This window comes from Falco rusticolus, chromosome 4 (genome assembly GCF_015220075.1).
Source record: "Falco rusticolus isolate bFalRus1 chromosome 4, bFalRus1.pri, whole genome shotgun sequence".
Lineage (NCBI taxonomy): Eukaryota > Metazoa > Chordata > Aves > Falconiformes > Falconidae > Falco > Falco rusticolus.
This window is the reverse complement of record NC_051190.1, coordinates 12,425,193-12,439,716: the sequence shown is the minus strand read 5'-3', so window position 1 is coordinate 12,439,716 and position 14,524 is coordinate 12,425,193. Positions and strand designations below refer to the sequence as shown.

At 48.0% G+C, this 14,524-nt stretch overlaps 1 protein-coding gene across 2 annotated transcripts; it reads left to right on the top strand.

The window, feature by feature from the left end:
* The first annotated feature begins 352 nt into the window (after positions 1-352).
* On the top strand, positions 353-14,089 carry KLF15 (Kruppel like factor 15). Of its 2 annotated transcripts, none has more exons than XM_037385046.1 (3): positions 353-494; positions 4,845-5,952; positions 12,079-14,089. In XM_037385046.1, the coding sequence occupies exons 2-3, from the start codon at positions 4,910-4,912 to the stop codon at positions 12,245-12,247; spliced, it is 1,212 nt and encodes a 403-aa protein (XP_037240943.1). In that variant the 5' UTR covers positions 353-494; positions 4,845-4,909; the 3' UTR covers positions 12,248-14,089. The 2 variants fall into 2 exon arrangements, with proteins under 2 accessions (XP_037240943.1, XP_037240941.1); XM_037385044.1 differs by lacking the exon at positions 353-494 and adding an exon at positions 2,499-2,737.
* The last annotated feature ends 435 nt before the right edge of the window (positions 14,090-14,524 follow it).

Genomic DNA, 14,524 nt, shown 5'->3' with positions numbered 1-14,524 from the left:
GGGGCGGCGGCGCCCATTGAGGCCGGTGTCGGGCCGGCCCCCGCCGCGGCGGGGCCAATGGGGGCGGCGGACGCGGTCGAGCCTCTCCCCGGCCTCCCCCGCCGCCGCCGGGCGCCCGTCATGTGAGGGGGATATAGTACTACGGGAGCGGGGCCGCTCCGCAGCCCGACCGCCTCCCGGGGGAGCTGCGCCCGCCGCGCCGCGCTCCCTGCTGCCGCCGGGGCTGCTTCTGACCGTCGTGGGGGTTCTGCGTTTTGTTGTTTGGTTTGTTTTTTGTTTTTTTTTTGGTTTTTTTGGGTTTTTTTTTTTAATTTTGCGGTTTTATTTGTTTTTTAAATTTCTGTAATTATTTTTGCTTTTTATTCTTATTTTTGTTGTATCGTCTTGTTGGGTTTTTATATATATATATATATATATATTTTCATTTTCAGTGTTGTTTTCGCACTCTTCAGACCGTTCTTGGCATTTTTCTCCCCCCTCCCCGGCTTGTTCAGGTAAGGGGGTGCGTGGGGCGCGGGGGTTTGCGCGTCCCGCCGGCGGTGCCCCGGTGCCGGTACCCGGGGGGAGGCTGCTGGTGGCTGTGCCGCTGCTCCTGGGACACCAAGGGGGGAGGTTAAACCCCCCCACACCCCCCCGGCGGTGCAGCGGGGGGGTGCAGGGCCGGGGGGCTGTGTCCAGGCTGGAGCTGTGCCGTGCCATGGTGTGACAGGCTGGGGGGGGGGGGGGGGAATTGTTACTCCCGGTCATCTCGACCAGGGGACCACGCTGGGGGGCGGCCAGGGGGAGCTCAGGCCCCCAAACCCCCCTGAAAAGGGATGGAGGGAGCAGGAAAACAATTAAAAAAATTAATAATTTTCAAAACCACAAAATGGCAAAAAACACAACAATCCACAAACCAAAAAAGAAACAAGCAAATGCTTTGCAGCCGTGGAAACCTGGTTGTGCTTGTGCTGGGGTGGGAATTGCCGCCCCCCCCCCCCCCCCCCCCCCCCCCCCCCCCGTTATTTGGGGGCAATTTGCTGCCGGGGGGGTGGACGCAAGCGCTGCAGATAAAGGGCTGCCTTTTGTGAAAGCCAAAGTTTGGGGGTGGAGGGGAGCAGTTTCCAGAAAACAAGGCTTTGGGAACGTTTCCGCAGCTTCCCGGAGGCGGTGGGTTTGGAAGGAAACAACGAAGAGACCCTAAACGCTCCCCCCAGCCCCTGTTCCCCCTCCGTGTCCCAGGAGCAGCGGAGCCACCTTGCAGAAGGGATAAGAGCAAATGGCTTTCCTCCTGACTCTTGGCTTCTTTCTATTATTATTATTATTATTTTTAGGCTTTTTAATTTCTTCGAAATGCTGGGCCTGATCCACTGCCTGGTTTATGGCTCTGTCTGTGGAGCAGGAGTCAGCCTGAACAGGTTTAAAATCTTCTAGGGAACAAGAGAAAACCCTAAAGAGATTAGTCGTAAACTAGAAAAAGCTATAGCAGTATACATAGGAAATGACTGTCGGCGTATCTGAGCCCATATAGTGCCCTGGGATTAGTTGTCCTGGGCTGGCCATCCAGAAATGACAGGCTGGGAGGTATGTCCCGGCCTTTCAGCAGGTTCCCAGGACTGAACATTTGAACATTAGAACATTATTCAGAGTCAGAATATGCCCCCTGTTTTGGAGTTGGGTTTGTTTGGGGTTTTTTGTCCTTTTTTTTTTTTTTTTTTTTTTGCTAGTGATGAGAAGGACAGGTTGAAAACAAAACAACATGTTTCTGCTAGAAAGGACATCATAACAACCCAGGGAACTCTTAAAAGTCAGAGCCCATCGTGCTGCCGTGGGCTGGTGGCAGCTGCTGGATTTCACTCCAGAAGCGGCTGGTGCTCAGCTCCGCTCACATATCTAACGTGTTTTCAAGGCTCCTGGAGATGAAAGTGCTTTATGTAAACAGCATCGTTAGTTTTAATAGCTTGCACAGCCCTGGCTGGTTTTTTTTTTTTGTTGTTTTTGTTTTTTAATCTTCTGGTTTTGGCTGTGTCTTCAGGCAAAGTCGGGATGAAAGTCTTTTGGTTGTTAGTCTGGCCTTTAGGATAAAATATAGCCTGGGCCCGATGCTGCATTCCAGGCATTCCCCAGAATCTTCTTGGCTGTTCTGCAAGTTTTGAGAGTGCGCGGAAAGTGGATCTGGCCCATAATGTGCCTGGATCTATTTGCCGCTGACAGTGCCCTCTCTTCTTAAAATTACTCCGGTTACACAGAGTGACATTGCTCCCTGTCAAAAGAGACGGGGAAATAAGCGTGCTGGCTGCTTTCTGCGGAGGTATCTTGCTCACAGCAGTTGCAAGGGCTTGTTGATCCTCCTCCCTGCCCCTTGCCCTCCTTTAAGCCCTTATTCAACTTAGGGTTTACTTCTGTTCCCAGTAAAATATATGGATGCTTTGATATGTGGCATCCTAGTTGTCATACGCATTTATAGAAATCGAACTTTTTTTTTTTTTTAAAAAAAGAACTTTACCAACTGCTTTTGGTGCACACTTTTTCTCTGCACGCTTTTTCCCTGCACGCAGAGCACGCCAGCTTTTCTTAGGAAAGAAACGCGTTGCAGTCCAGATTTCACTCACAGCACCATTCTCCAGGAGTTCATGTTGGAACAATGCAGACATAGGAGGGAGGATCAGACACTGTCTGAGGGCAAGTCCTCCTTTCTGCCCCGCATTTCACAAGGCAGTCACCAGTTCTTGATGCAAGAGAGAAGCAAGCTGCTTGGGTGAACTCTTACTGGAAGCCAATACAAACTTCTCGGAAGTTTTTTTGTGTTTCAAAACTGGGAATAGCTCAGCTCCGGCACTTCTGCTCAAGTAACTTTCTGTCAACACAGAGATTTAAAAAAACCAAAAGTCCTGTGTGTTAGAAATAGTTCAGCTCTTCTGACTCTTCACTCTTACTGTAGAGAAATGATTATAGGCTAAGGTCACAAAACAGAGCCACTAACCTCTGTTTGAACTTCCTCGCGTTTGGCACATGTGGGTATTTCATTATTGGGTTCGGAGGCATAGCTGACTGACGGGGCCGTGCATACCAGGAAAATGTGCAATCTCACTTTTGAGTCTTTCTTTCAACCTGCCCCTACTTCCTCCATGTGCGTATGAAGGAGGAAGCTGTATCTTTAAGAAATACTGTTTTTCCTCCCCCTGTTTCCTGTGAAATATTAATAGATGCTGCCAACGGGATGGAGCGCTTTAAGGGTGTTGTGCAAAATACCTCTCTCTGCGTTCACTGCAGCACTGAGCACGGAGATGCCTTTTGATTCTTCTCTAGAGAAGGCAAAGACAGGGCAAATTTTGGAGATCAGGCAGCAAGGATGCCCTGCAATAGCAGTAACAGCCATCCCCTTCCTTGCACAAAACTGGGAGCTATTGACTATTCATGGCAAAGCGTCCAAAGCGCAGCGGCAGAGCCTGTGGAAAATGACAGCGTGTAACAAGATTGACTGGCATTTCCTTCGCGCTGGGTCACATGCCTCCTAATTCACACACACACAAAACCTCATAGGCTGATCAAATGACTTCTATCTCTGCAGTCCACATACCTTCCACAGAAAGAGTTGTTTTATTATGCACATATACAGCTCTGTTTTCAATCAGTCACCTTGAGCGAATGACTGAGGGCCAGTGTTTGCTCCATCCGGAGGTCTCTGCATTTGCTCTGTAAGAGGCATAGTCTCCATCTGTAAGCAATTTTTTTTTTTTTTTTTTTTTTTGCCTCTGGGAGCGAGGAAAAAAGAAAACAAATACACAGATGCCCCCTCCTGCCTTCCCCTCCCCAGAAACCTTTCTAGGAAGTCTGGTTGGCTTCCAGACTGGGAAAGCACAGGACAGTCGCTGCTGTCAGAGAGCATTGTGGTGGGCAGCGCTGGGAAGGATGGGTTTTGCCCCTGTGCCTCTGTGGGGTTGTAGCGGGATCACGGCTCACATGAGTGAGGGCTTGCGGGATGCTACCTGGTCACGGCCTCAACGTGTGTGGGGGAAACCGGGGGAGTGTGGCTGCCCACCGTAGGTCATGGCAGATTGGGATGCCAGGGGGTCCGTACAAGCCCTCCCAGTTTAGCAGCTGGTGTGAGGTTCAGTTTACCTCGACCTCTGTACCCAGAGAGGAGTACAGAGTGGTGAGGTGAACCCCGCCACCAGCTGGCTTGCCAGGACATGGTAATTAGCTCAGTGCAGAGCCAGCCTTATTAAGGGCAGTGCAGGTGATGATGACACTGGCACAGATTCATTACATCTGGAGGGGAAAATCCACCTAGTAAATGCTGAAGCACAGTAAATATTTTTGGCTCCTGATAGATTGATCCTTGTATTATGCTGATTAGCCTGTATTTGTGGAGCTGAGGAAGTTAAAAATAAGGTTGTGGAAAGCTACAAGATAAGGAAAAGGTTTGCATTTTATGGCCACCAACAATAAACTGCTTTTTTTATTTGTGGGGTTTTTTGGTGGTAGAAGTTTCAACACTTCATTTTTTCTCTCCATTCTCTTCTTTGGCTCTAGGTTTCACTGTTAGGTGAAAGCCCATAATTTATTTTCTCTTGCCAGTAATATTCTGGAAGGGAGCTGTAAATCTAGAGCCCGCACAGTTGGGAAGTGATTTCTGAAAGAATTCTTCTGCAAATACATGGTGCAATCCTGCAAAATGCTTCAGCCCTGACAGTCCTTAGGGGGTGGTACAGACATATCAAAGCGTGTAGCAGCATGTGTGCTAAGCGAGACGGGAAGCTTTGGACTTTCCTGTGAGCTAGAGGGCTTTACGAGCTTTAGTTCATGGAGATAAATGATTAAACCAACTTCTGACTGTTGTTGTTTTGTTTTCCTACACTCAGGCTATCACCTGAACTTTCGCCGCCTGGTATATGCTGTTGGGATACCCCTAAGAGATCGCCCAGGAATGGTGGATCACTTGCTGCCTACTGATGAATCCTTTTCATCTACCAGATCTTCTCTTGGGTACTTTGGGGACATGACAGCAGGGCTGAGGTCCTACCAAATGCTGCCCTCTCCCCTGTCGGAAGATGACAGTGACTCGTCCAGCTTTTGTTCTTGTTCCAGCCCTGACTCCCAGGTTCTCAGCTCCAGCTATGGAAGCACATCCAGCGCAGAAAGTCAAGACAGCATCTTAGATTACTTATTGTCCCAGGCATCTTTGGGGAACACCTCTGCGTCATGGTGGGACAAAAGGAGACTTCAGCCGATAGTGAAAGAGGAGTACTTTAGGTTGCCTGAGTTTGCTGTGGATATGGAAGACTCAGGACCATTTCAGCCCACACTTGAGGAAATTGAGGAGTTTCTGGAGGAGAACATGGAGTTGGAGCTCAAAGAAAGACCTAAAAGCGAGACCAAGGACTTGAGAGCTTGCAGCCAAGTTTCTGTTGCTTCACTACAGCAAAAGGACCATATGTTACCCAGTGCTACTTTAAAAGAGAGTAAAAATGAACAGTTGAACAGCTCAACGGAAGGTGGCCAAGCTTCAAATGGAGGAATGGCCCTGGAGAATGGGATACCAGTTATGCTTCAGATTCAGCCTGTACAGGTCAAACAGGAGTCCAACACGAGCCCCAGTTCCCAAGGACCAGCACAAGAGAACATTAAAATTGCACAGCTGCTAGTCAACATCCAAGGACAGACATTTGCCCTTGTGCCTCAGATAGTTCAGTCATCCAATTTGAACTTGTCCTCTAAATTTGTCCGCATTGCTCCCGTCCCCATCGCTGCCAAGCCAATTGGGCCAGGAGGCATGATCCAGGGTCAGACGGGAATCATCATGGGTCAGAAATTTCAAAAGAACCCTGCGGCAGAACTCATTAAAATGCACAAGTGTTCTTTTCCTGGTTGTACCAAGATGTACACAAAAAGCAGCCATTTGAAAGCCCACCTGAGGAGGCATACAGGAGAAAAGCCTTTTGCATGCACGTGGCCGGGTTGCGGATGGAGGTTAGTATTGGGGTGCAGCACTGCCCAATCCCCTTTCCCCTTTTTTGGTCACTTGACCTAACTTGCCGAGCAAGTAGGTTTGCACTCTGATTTAGAAACTGTTTCTGTTTCCAAAGCTTGTTTGGTTGGTTTGAGAATTAAGACCTTTTTCTTCCTGTTATGTAATCCAGGGGCTTTGATAAATGAAATAGCAGAGCATCACCTGCTGGCATCAGCTGTTTTAGCGCCTTAAAAAAAAATATAATAAAAGTAGTCCATTGTAATTTGTATTTCATTCCAAGAGGGTCAGATTAAGCTTGTTACTGCAGGCAGTACCTTGCGTTCACATTGGTTTGGTTGCAACACACCAGCTGCCGCTGGTAGTGGCTGAGGGCTGTAAGTGAACTGGGCGGTTTAGGGCAGAACTGCTGCATGTGGCTCCGTCTGCACGGGGCTAAATGCGATCACGGAAGGGCTGTGATAAGTGAGTGTGGTTAAAAGCAGTATTCTGTGCAGTTTTGTAAAAATGTGCTCCATCCCACTCCTTCTGGGAATGCTGGCAGTGACACTCCAGCAGACTCTGGGTTTTATTCTCTGCGTTGATTCAGAAAAATGCGTGGGTGCCACTCGGAGCTGCAAAAAGCTGTCAGATGTAACAACATAACCAGAAGGCTGAGGTGGAGTTAAGTGTTGCTTGAATGAAAGGTTGCAGGTCTGATTGAGCAAAATATTTTGCAGAGGGTATCTCTTGATTTATTTTTTTTTACATTTTTTTTAATTGTCAATGCTAGTTGAAAATACTTTGTTAAAAACATCAACTTCTTATTTTAAGGAAACTTCAGTGGAAGCCGCCTTCTCTCTTTCCAGTTAGCTTCATTACTTGCCTGCCTGCCTGCACCACAAACTATTACGATGGCAGAAAACAAAACTTTAACTCCCTTGTATTAAATTAAAGCAGATTTCTTTCAAAGAATATCCTGCAGAGCTTCAGCAAGCAGTGTCTAATGAGGACATGGGTTGTGACCATGGGGAACAGATGAGGTAAAAAGTAACAGGAGAGGGTTGTGTAAAAATGCAAGCATGTGAGACATGCAGCAGTTAGAGATGGATGGATTGGCTTGAGAGAAAAGGTCAGAACGAGGCTGAATCCTCTACTCCCCAACTGGTCCAGTTGGGAGTTTGCTTCTTGGAATGAATGAGCAGATCAATACTATTAATTTCTTCGGTAGTTTTCTTTCCCATTTCAGTTTCTGGTGGCTTGACAAACTGGTGGTGATTTTCTTTCCTTGTGTACTGGTGGCACTTCTCATGAGCCGGGCTCAGTGGCTTGCTGCGCAGGATGCGCTGAAATGAAAGCCATGTTATCTGGCTGACCGGTCCCGTAAGCTGCTTGCTGGTTTGCTCCTGACCTGTGGTGGAGGCACTTGCTCCCTTTCGTTTGGTTGCAGGAGTATGTGTGTGCAGGCAGCAGATGTGCCTCCTGCCAGTGAATGTGCCTGTGGGTGTCGTGTTGGCTTTCCTTGCGCTGGGATGTGAGCAAAACTCTCATTTTTGTGACAAATGCACGTGGCATGTGCAGGTTTGTCTGATCCGCGCTGAGACTTGCACCAACACTCCCAGTGACTTTTGTGGCTCGAGAGCAGGAGCCTGAAGGGTTGCCTGTGCGTGACGTTCTCCAGCTCTGCCTTATTACAGAGCTGGTGTTTCCCTGGCTGCAAAACCAAGGGGAACATTTGGAAAAATATTGAGTGGTAAGGGATGGAGATTTAATTTACACCAGGGTGCCTGCCTTTTTCTCAGCGTTACAGTGAATGGTGTGGATCAAAAGCAGGATGCAGGTGTAAGGTGGGCCAAGAGAAGTGCAGATTCCACAACCAGGAGCACACTGAACTTTCACTCTCAGCCAGCCACAACATTTTAATGATGAGGAGCCCAACAGGGATGAGAAATTAATCCCCTTAGCTACGATGACTGTGTTGTCTTGTCCACAAACAGCTGCTGGAAGGGCTTTTGAAACTCTCTTGCAGTGTGTCTTGTGCATTTCCCAGCCCAGGCTGGTACCCCAAACGCCAACACCCCAAACTTTGGAAGGGCCCTGCTCCAAGGGGGCAGGTTTATAGCCAGCAGGAGAGGCAGCGCTTACGGAGCTGCTCCCTGTGCTTACGACAGTCCATAGCACTGGGCTGAAATTGCTGCACATCCCATCCCCTACGTGCTGCTCCCACATCAAAGGCCAGACCCAGTTGAGCGCTGAATTGCTCAGTCCCCTTTCATCAGTAAAGCATGTTTACTTTTTCCAGAAGTTCAGCAAGAGCTGTGGTCTCACATGACTTAAGTCAAATGCATCTGGACTCTCTGTTTGCTCCCAGTTTTATATAACCTCAGATGAATTTAAGCACTAAAACACTGCTGGGTTCTGCTTTCCTCCTCCTTTCCCTGCATTCTGGCGCTTGCATATTTATTTTTTCACCAAAGACACTCAAGATCAGACCTCGCTGAAGATAGTGATTTCAAAAACAAAGTGTTGCCTAGCACAAGGTGGCTGAGCTGTGGGGGGTTAAAGCTTTCCCAGCCCTCTGGCCAGCCCTGCTATGGTGAAGTTGCTTGCTTTAAATGCATCAAGGTAAGGGTGTGCACGCGGCAAACCCTTTTGCCAAGCCCCTAGGACAGCTGGAGAGCCCCAGGCACCTCCGTGGAGAAGGCTGAACCCTGTTTGCTTGTGTCCTTCCTTGGCCGGGGGCAAGAGCTGTTTTCAGCAGGCTGCAGAGAGGCATTCATAAATGGCTGGTGACCCGTTGCGTTCCATAGCCCGCTGTACCGGTCAATGCGCTGATCCGTGTCATGCCAGTTTATACCTCTGGAACACCGCAGCCCCTGCTTAGTGCTGCTGCTGGGACAGCCCTGACCAAAGCTGAGTTGCAGCATGGGCCAGTCCCCAGCAGCTGTGCTATGGCATGGAGCAGCGGCTCTTGCTTTCCCTCCCCTGGTGCAGCAGCGTACAAAGCTGCAGTTGTTGTAGGGCCTGGGGGATTAGGCAATCGTGTTTAAATGCCCTGCCACATCTTCTGGCAGGAGGTTTTTCCTTGCAGCTGGCTCTGCAGGTGACAGCATGCAATACGAGCTCTGCCTGGTTTGGCAGGGAGGGTTTAAAGGCTTGTAATGAGCGTGGCCAGGAGCGTGTATGGGACTGAGTGAGTGTGGGGAGGACCATGTGTGGGACAGGTCAGGGCAGGTGTCTCGCCTTGGCCTTTTTTGCTGGTGCTGTGCAAAGGGGTTTGCAGATGTGCAGGAGGTGTGCTGGCTTACCGGAGCAGAGCTTTGGGGATGGGCAGGATGGGTCCAGAGCCTCCTGTCCACTGCAGAGAAGTACAGCCTGAGTTAGTCTCAATGACTGGTGGCCTTGGTAGGGACCATGGAGTACCAGGCTGAAGCTAATGACCTTTCTGAGCCACATAGCAATGTCCTTGCATGGCCGGGAGACACAGGACACATCCTATTATCAGGGAGCTCTATGATTTACCTTCAAAGGAGGTGGAATTACAGGTCCTTTGGGGTCCCACCAGATAGAAGGATGAAGGAGACTCTTCTAGTTGCTGTGGGATTGCCCAGATCCTTCCACCTTTCTTTTCTGAAGGAGGAATCCTCCTGGAAATGGCAGTGACTTGGGATGGTGAGGCGTTCCTTGGGGGTACCGTTTTTCTTTTGAATTTGGCATTCCACTGGGGATTATTTGATGTTTTCGTGGGGTGGTATCAGTGCCAGAACGTGCTGCAACTCTCATTTCACTGTAGAGCCAGACCACCAGATCCTCCTGGCTTCCTTGTCCCTTTTTGCGTTGTTTTTTTGTAAACATGACAGCTCAAGGTTTATTTCTGTAGGCTCTGTAAGCCGAGCTTTCTGTGACTGCTGGGGAACAGTATTGCAACATTCCTGCCTCTTCAGCTAAGGACATAGTTATGAGGCAGAGTGTATTTTTGTTGGATGAACTCATCCGAGCTCCCAGGGTATGAGTGGAGCTGCTTAGTCCTGACATGTACCTCTTTTTCCCTCATCATCCATGCAATTCCCATCAAAATGCACTTGTGGAGCTCTTGCGCAGGATTAGCCGTGTGCTGCTGCGCTTCTGCTGCAGATGGTGACTTTACTGGCCAAGGACATGGGACAAGGCAACCTGGCCACATCTGGTTTTACTCCTTTGGGTGATAAGCCTGTATATGAGAAGATGGCTCTTTGCGGAGGTGCTTTTCCCTCTTCGCTCCCTCGTTTTGCTGGATGTGGTTGCCACCACTGGCAACAGGTCTGTTCCTTGTCCAGCACTGAGTCCCGCTGAGGCAGTCTGCACAGACAACATCCTGCCCTCTCCAGAAAGATGCTTAGGCCCACTCATCCATTGCTCTACAAGAGCATCCCTCCAGGGATGCAGCACTGCGACTAGCTCACTGCTAAGGACTGGGGAGAAATCCCTGGCCCTGCTGCTCCCAGCTCTAGACTATGGTTTTGGGAAGCTGTGGCTGGAAGGAGCAGGGGTGCTAAAGAAAGCCAATGTGCAGGTACTAGGGGTGAAGAGAAACCTTGAAGAAGATGCATGCCAGACAAGGAACAGGTTGATGGCTCCATTAGGGCACCTGCCATTGGTCTTAATGGTCAATGTGACTCTCACCAAAGCAAGGAAAGGGAGAAAAGCAAGAGAATGGGTGAAGGAATCTGTCCTAGAAATGCCCCTGGGAGAGATGTGTCCACACTGTATCTTACCAGCAGTGAGTGTCTGCATCTGCTTTGTGCTGGCTGAATGCTCTCTGGGTAGCATCATTGGACTGAAGAGCTGTGGGAACTGAAGAAACCATTCCCAGTTTTCCCAGTGCCTGTGTCCTGTTCTTCAACTGGCAGCGGTAGATCAGAGCTAATTAAAACCTTTATGTGGAAACTTATTTTTCTTGCATGAAGGCCTTATTCATAGAAGCCCAGCAGTCCTGTTTTCCCCCTTTCATAAAAATAGCGTATTCACTCTTTGGTGATGTGATATTTTGCTCCAGAAGGGCACATTTTCCTACATGTTCTTTCCCCCATTTATTCAGCTAGTGCCCATGACTTCATTTATTTATTGTAAATAAACAGCTGATACCATTTCTTGCAAGCTCTCCTTCTATGCCACTCTTTGTTACTGCTCTGGCAACAAAACACTTAATTGCCCTTTGTCAGGCAGCAAATTTTTTGTACCCATCTGGACAGGGCTGTTTTAGCGTGACATTATTAATTAACCCTGTGACTCCCAGTCACATCCAAGCTGGAAATAGAGCCAGCCCTGCTGTTAAGACCAAAGGATTAGCTTATTTGAGTTCAGTAAAGCCTGTGGGATTCACAGGGGCTATTTGAGGATTTTTCTGTGGAGATGGAAGGTAGGAAACAGCTTATATTGAAATGACTCTGGGAGACAATATTGGTAATTAAAGGCTCAATCATGTTTTCAGTTTACCCATGAAGTAACCGTACTGATGGCCACTGGGGCCCACCAGGATTTCAGCTGTTACCGTGTTGAGCATCTCTAGTACGGAGATGTTAATAGCTCTTTATTTAGCCTGCAGGACCACATACAAAACCCAATTTTTCAGAGGGATCTGATAAGTGATGTAGCTTCTGGGTAGTTATGCCTGGCTGTTGTCTGGGGTCTGTGTCAAACTAGTTGCAATTACTGGATGTCCATTGTGGTTGTGTCAGTGGGAGCTTGGAGCAGACCTCACCTGCAGGACATTGGTTGTTATCTGTTTGAGAAGGGTCCGTGCTTGAATTTGCATGAGGGAAGTTGTGGGACAGGCTTTGGAGGGGATTGGGAGGGTGATCAAGAGCAGTGCTGGTTTTGTTGATCTGTATCCATGTTTTTGGGTTTAGGGTTGGTACAAACGTTGCCTCCATGTGTTGCTGTGAGTCCAGAGTTGACACGGGATGAGGTTGACAATCGTGTGTTTCCATCACTGCTGCCAGCTGCTGGTGGGACCAGCCTAGCCCCGTTGCGTGTCCCTTTCAGTTTGTGTGTTTGGGCTTTGCCACAAGTGGAGTGTCCCAGTGGCCTGAGGGGACTTTTTTTCCCACTGTGAGAGACTTGGCAAGGTAAGAAAACGTTTCTCTGAAAAGTCTTCTCTTGTCTTGCAGGTTCTCCAGGTCAGATGAGCTGTCCCGGCACAGGCGCTCCCACTCAGGGGTGAAACCCTATCAGTGTCCCGTCTGTGAGAAGAAGTTTGCTCGAAGCGACCACTTGTCCAAACATGTCAAGGTGCATCGGTTCCCACGAAGCAACCGCTCCGTCCGCTCCATGAACTGATGGGTCCCGCTTTCCCCTTCCCGCCCAGCCATCCTACGACCGCCCATGACAGCACTTTGCTCACTATGTTTCTAGTGATAATTTATTTGTCTCCACAGAACAGTCAATGCTGTTACTTGATAACACCATGTCCGAGCGTCCTATGTCCTTTAAAAATTATTTGAGAATGAAGCTCTTTTTGGGTCAGGGGAGGGGGGTGCTTCTTTCTTTTTGTCTCTCTCTTTTTTTTTCTCTTTCATTCTCTTCCCTGCCCACCTCCCCTCCCCTCCCCAAGATCTTATTTGCCTTTCCTTCTATCTTTCCCTTCTTTGCTGCTGCTTCTTTTGGAAATTACAGTGTTTTATTTTTAGCTGTTTTCTGCTGCACAGGAAAATGTAAGAGTTGCTTGCTGCTAGTTAATTATAGCCCTGGCATTCCTGAGGGCTTTGCTCATGTACAGGCCATTCATTGTGAGTTTTTATTAAGCTGCTCTATTTGTCCAGTTTGGAAACAGCAAATTCCTTTTGAAACGAAAACAACTCCTTTGTTTTTGGGTTGCCTGAGCCAAGGATGTGTAGGGGCTGGCCATAGGAGGAGGAACAGTGGGAGCTGGGGACAGGGGGAGGCAAGGCATGGAGAGGGCTGGAATGCACCTCTGCGCCTCTCTGATTTCTCTGGTTCACATTTACCTTTTCCTTGGCTAGGGCTATATATAAATATTTATGTATATATATTCATACATACATATATATATATTTAAGCAAAGGCATATCCCAAGCAAACCTGGAAGCTCAGGCTGGATGAAATGGCTTGGAGTGGAGCCTTTTGGTGTGGCTGAGCACGTACTGTGTGCATGCTTCTCCTGTCCTGTGCTGCCATGGGGTGAAAGGATGCCCATGTGTCGAAGGAAACGCTACTTTCCTTTGACTGGTTTGCAGCATCCACTGTCTTTAGTAGAAGAGCTGTTGTCTAGCATATAAAGCAGCAGGAAGATGTTTGTGAGAATGGCTGAGCTTTGTTCTTGTCTCTGCTCCTGCCGTCTTGTGTGATCTTGGGGGAGAAACCAGAGTACCAGCCCTGGAGGTGCTCAGTGGTCCTGGTGAGCACCGAGCATCCTGAGCATCCGCTGCAAGTCAACGCCTCACTGGTTGGAGCTTAAGTCTCTGTCTGCTGGCCTGCAGGGTCTTGTAGGATGTACCTGTACCTGGGGGGGTGGGAGGCACTGTGGATTGGTGGGACAGCACCATGAGATCTTCTGTCCAAGGCTGGTCTTCAGTGTTAATCTCCCTTACTGACAGCCATGTCAGAGCTCCATGCAGCTGGGGTGGGCGAATGGGTGAGAACAGTAGCCAAAAGAAACAAAGTTGTGTGGTAGGTGGCTAAGAAGGGAATTCAAATAATCAGATGGTAGCAGGCAAGTGATTTTGTTTGTGTTTCTTCTTGTTTTGTTTTTCTCTTGAACTCTGGTGATTGTAAGAAGCTTTTAGAAGAAAATAGAATTCAGTAATTAGAAACGATTTTATAATGGATGTTGCATTTCCTTTCCGTTCACAGATGGCATCTGTTTGTCTTTTTGTTGGCAAAATGGGAGATAGGAGACTGCGATTCTAGTGCTAGGCAGAGCAGGAGCCCGCACTGTGCAAGAACAGCAGGTCTAGCTAAAGCAAATGCATTCCTTTTGTCCTCTAGAAATTAATATAAATGAACTATCATCTATTGACTGGTTTATATCACATCCTATGAATGTATGTAAATAAAACTGTACATAGATGCATATCTATATAAAATATCTTTTAATAACATATCAAATTTGTGTAAATTGGAAACAAAAATACCTATAAAGCCAGTGTACATAAGTTACAATTCTGTATATTTTCTTTTGTTCTTCATAAAAATATATTTACTTTGACAATAAAATGAAAATGGAAATTTTAAATCCCTTCTTGAAATTATTATTCATTAATTTTCTTTGTAGCAAGCTCTGTAATCAGGACAATAGTGCTTGAAATTTTGATTCACCTTTCAGGTGAATCAAACCTTAACTTTTCAGATGCTGGCTAACAGGGAGATGATGCAACAGATTTGAAGTTGCCCTCAGAAGTTTTTCTCATCTCAAAGTCCTTGGGAGGTGTGAGATGTTTCAGCTCTCCCTTTGCCAGAGCCCTCATGCCTCGCCTGTCAGCCGCGCTGGGACCCGAGTGCCTTCTGTGGTTTCTGACTGCTGTGGAACAGGTTTGCAGCTGCAGTAAAACTGTGGTTAATAAATTAGAGCAAGCAGGTTTTGAGGAAATTCAAGCT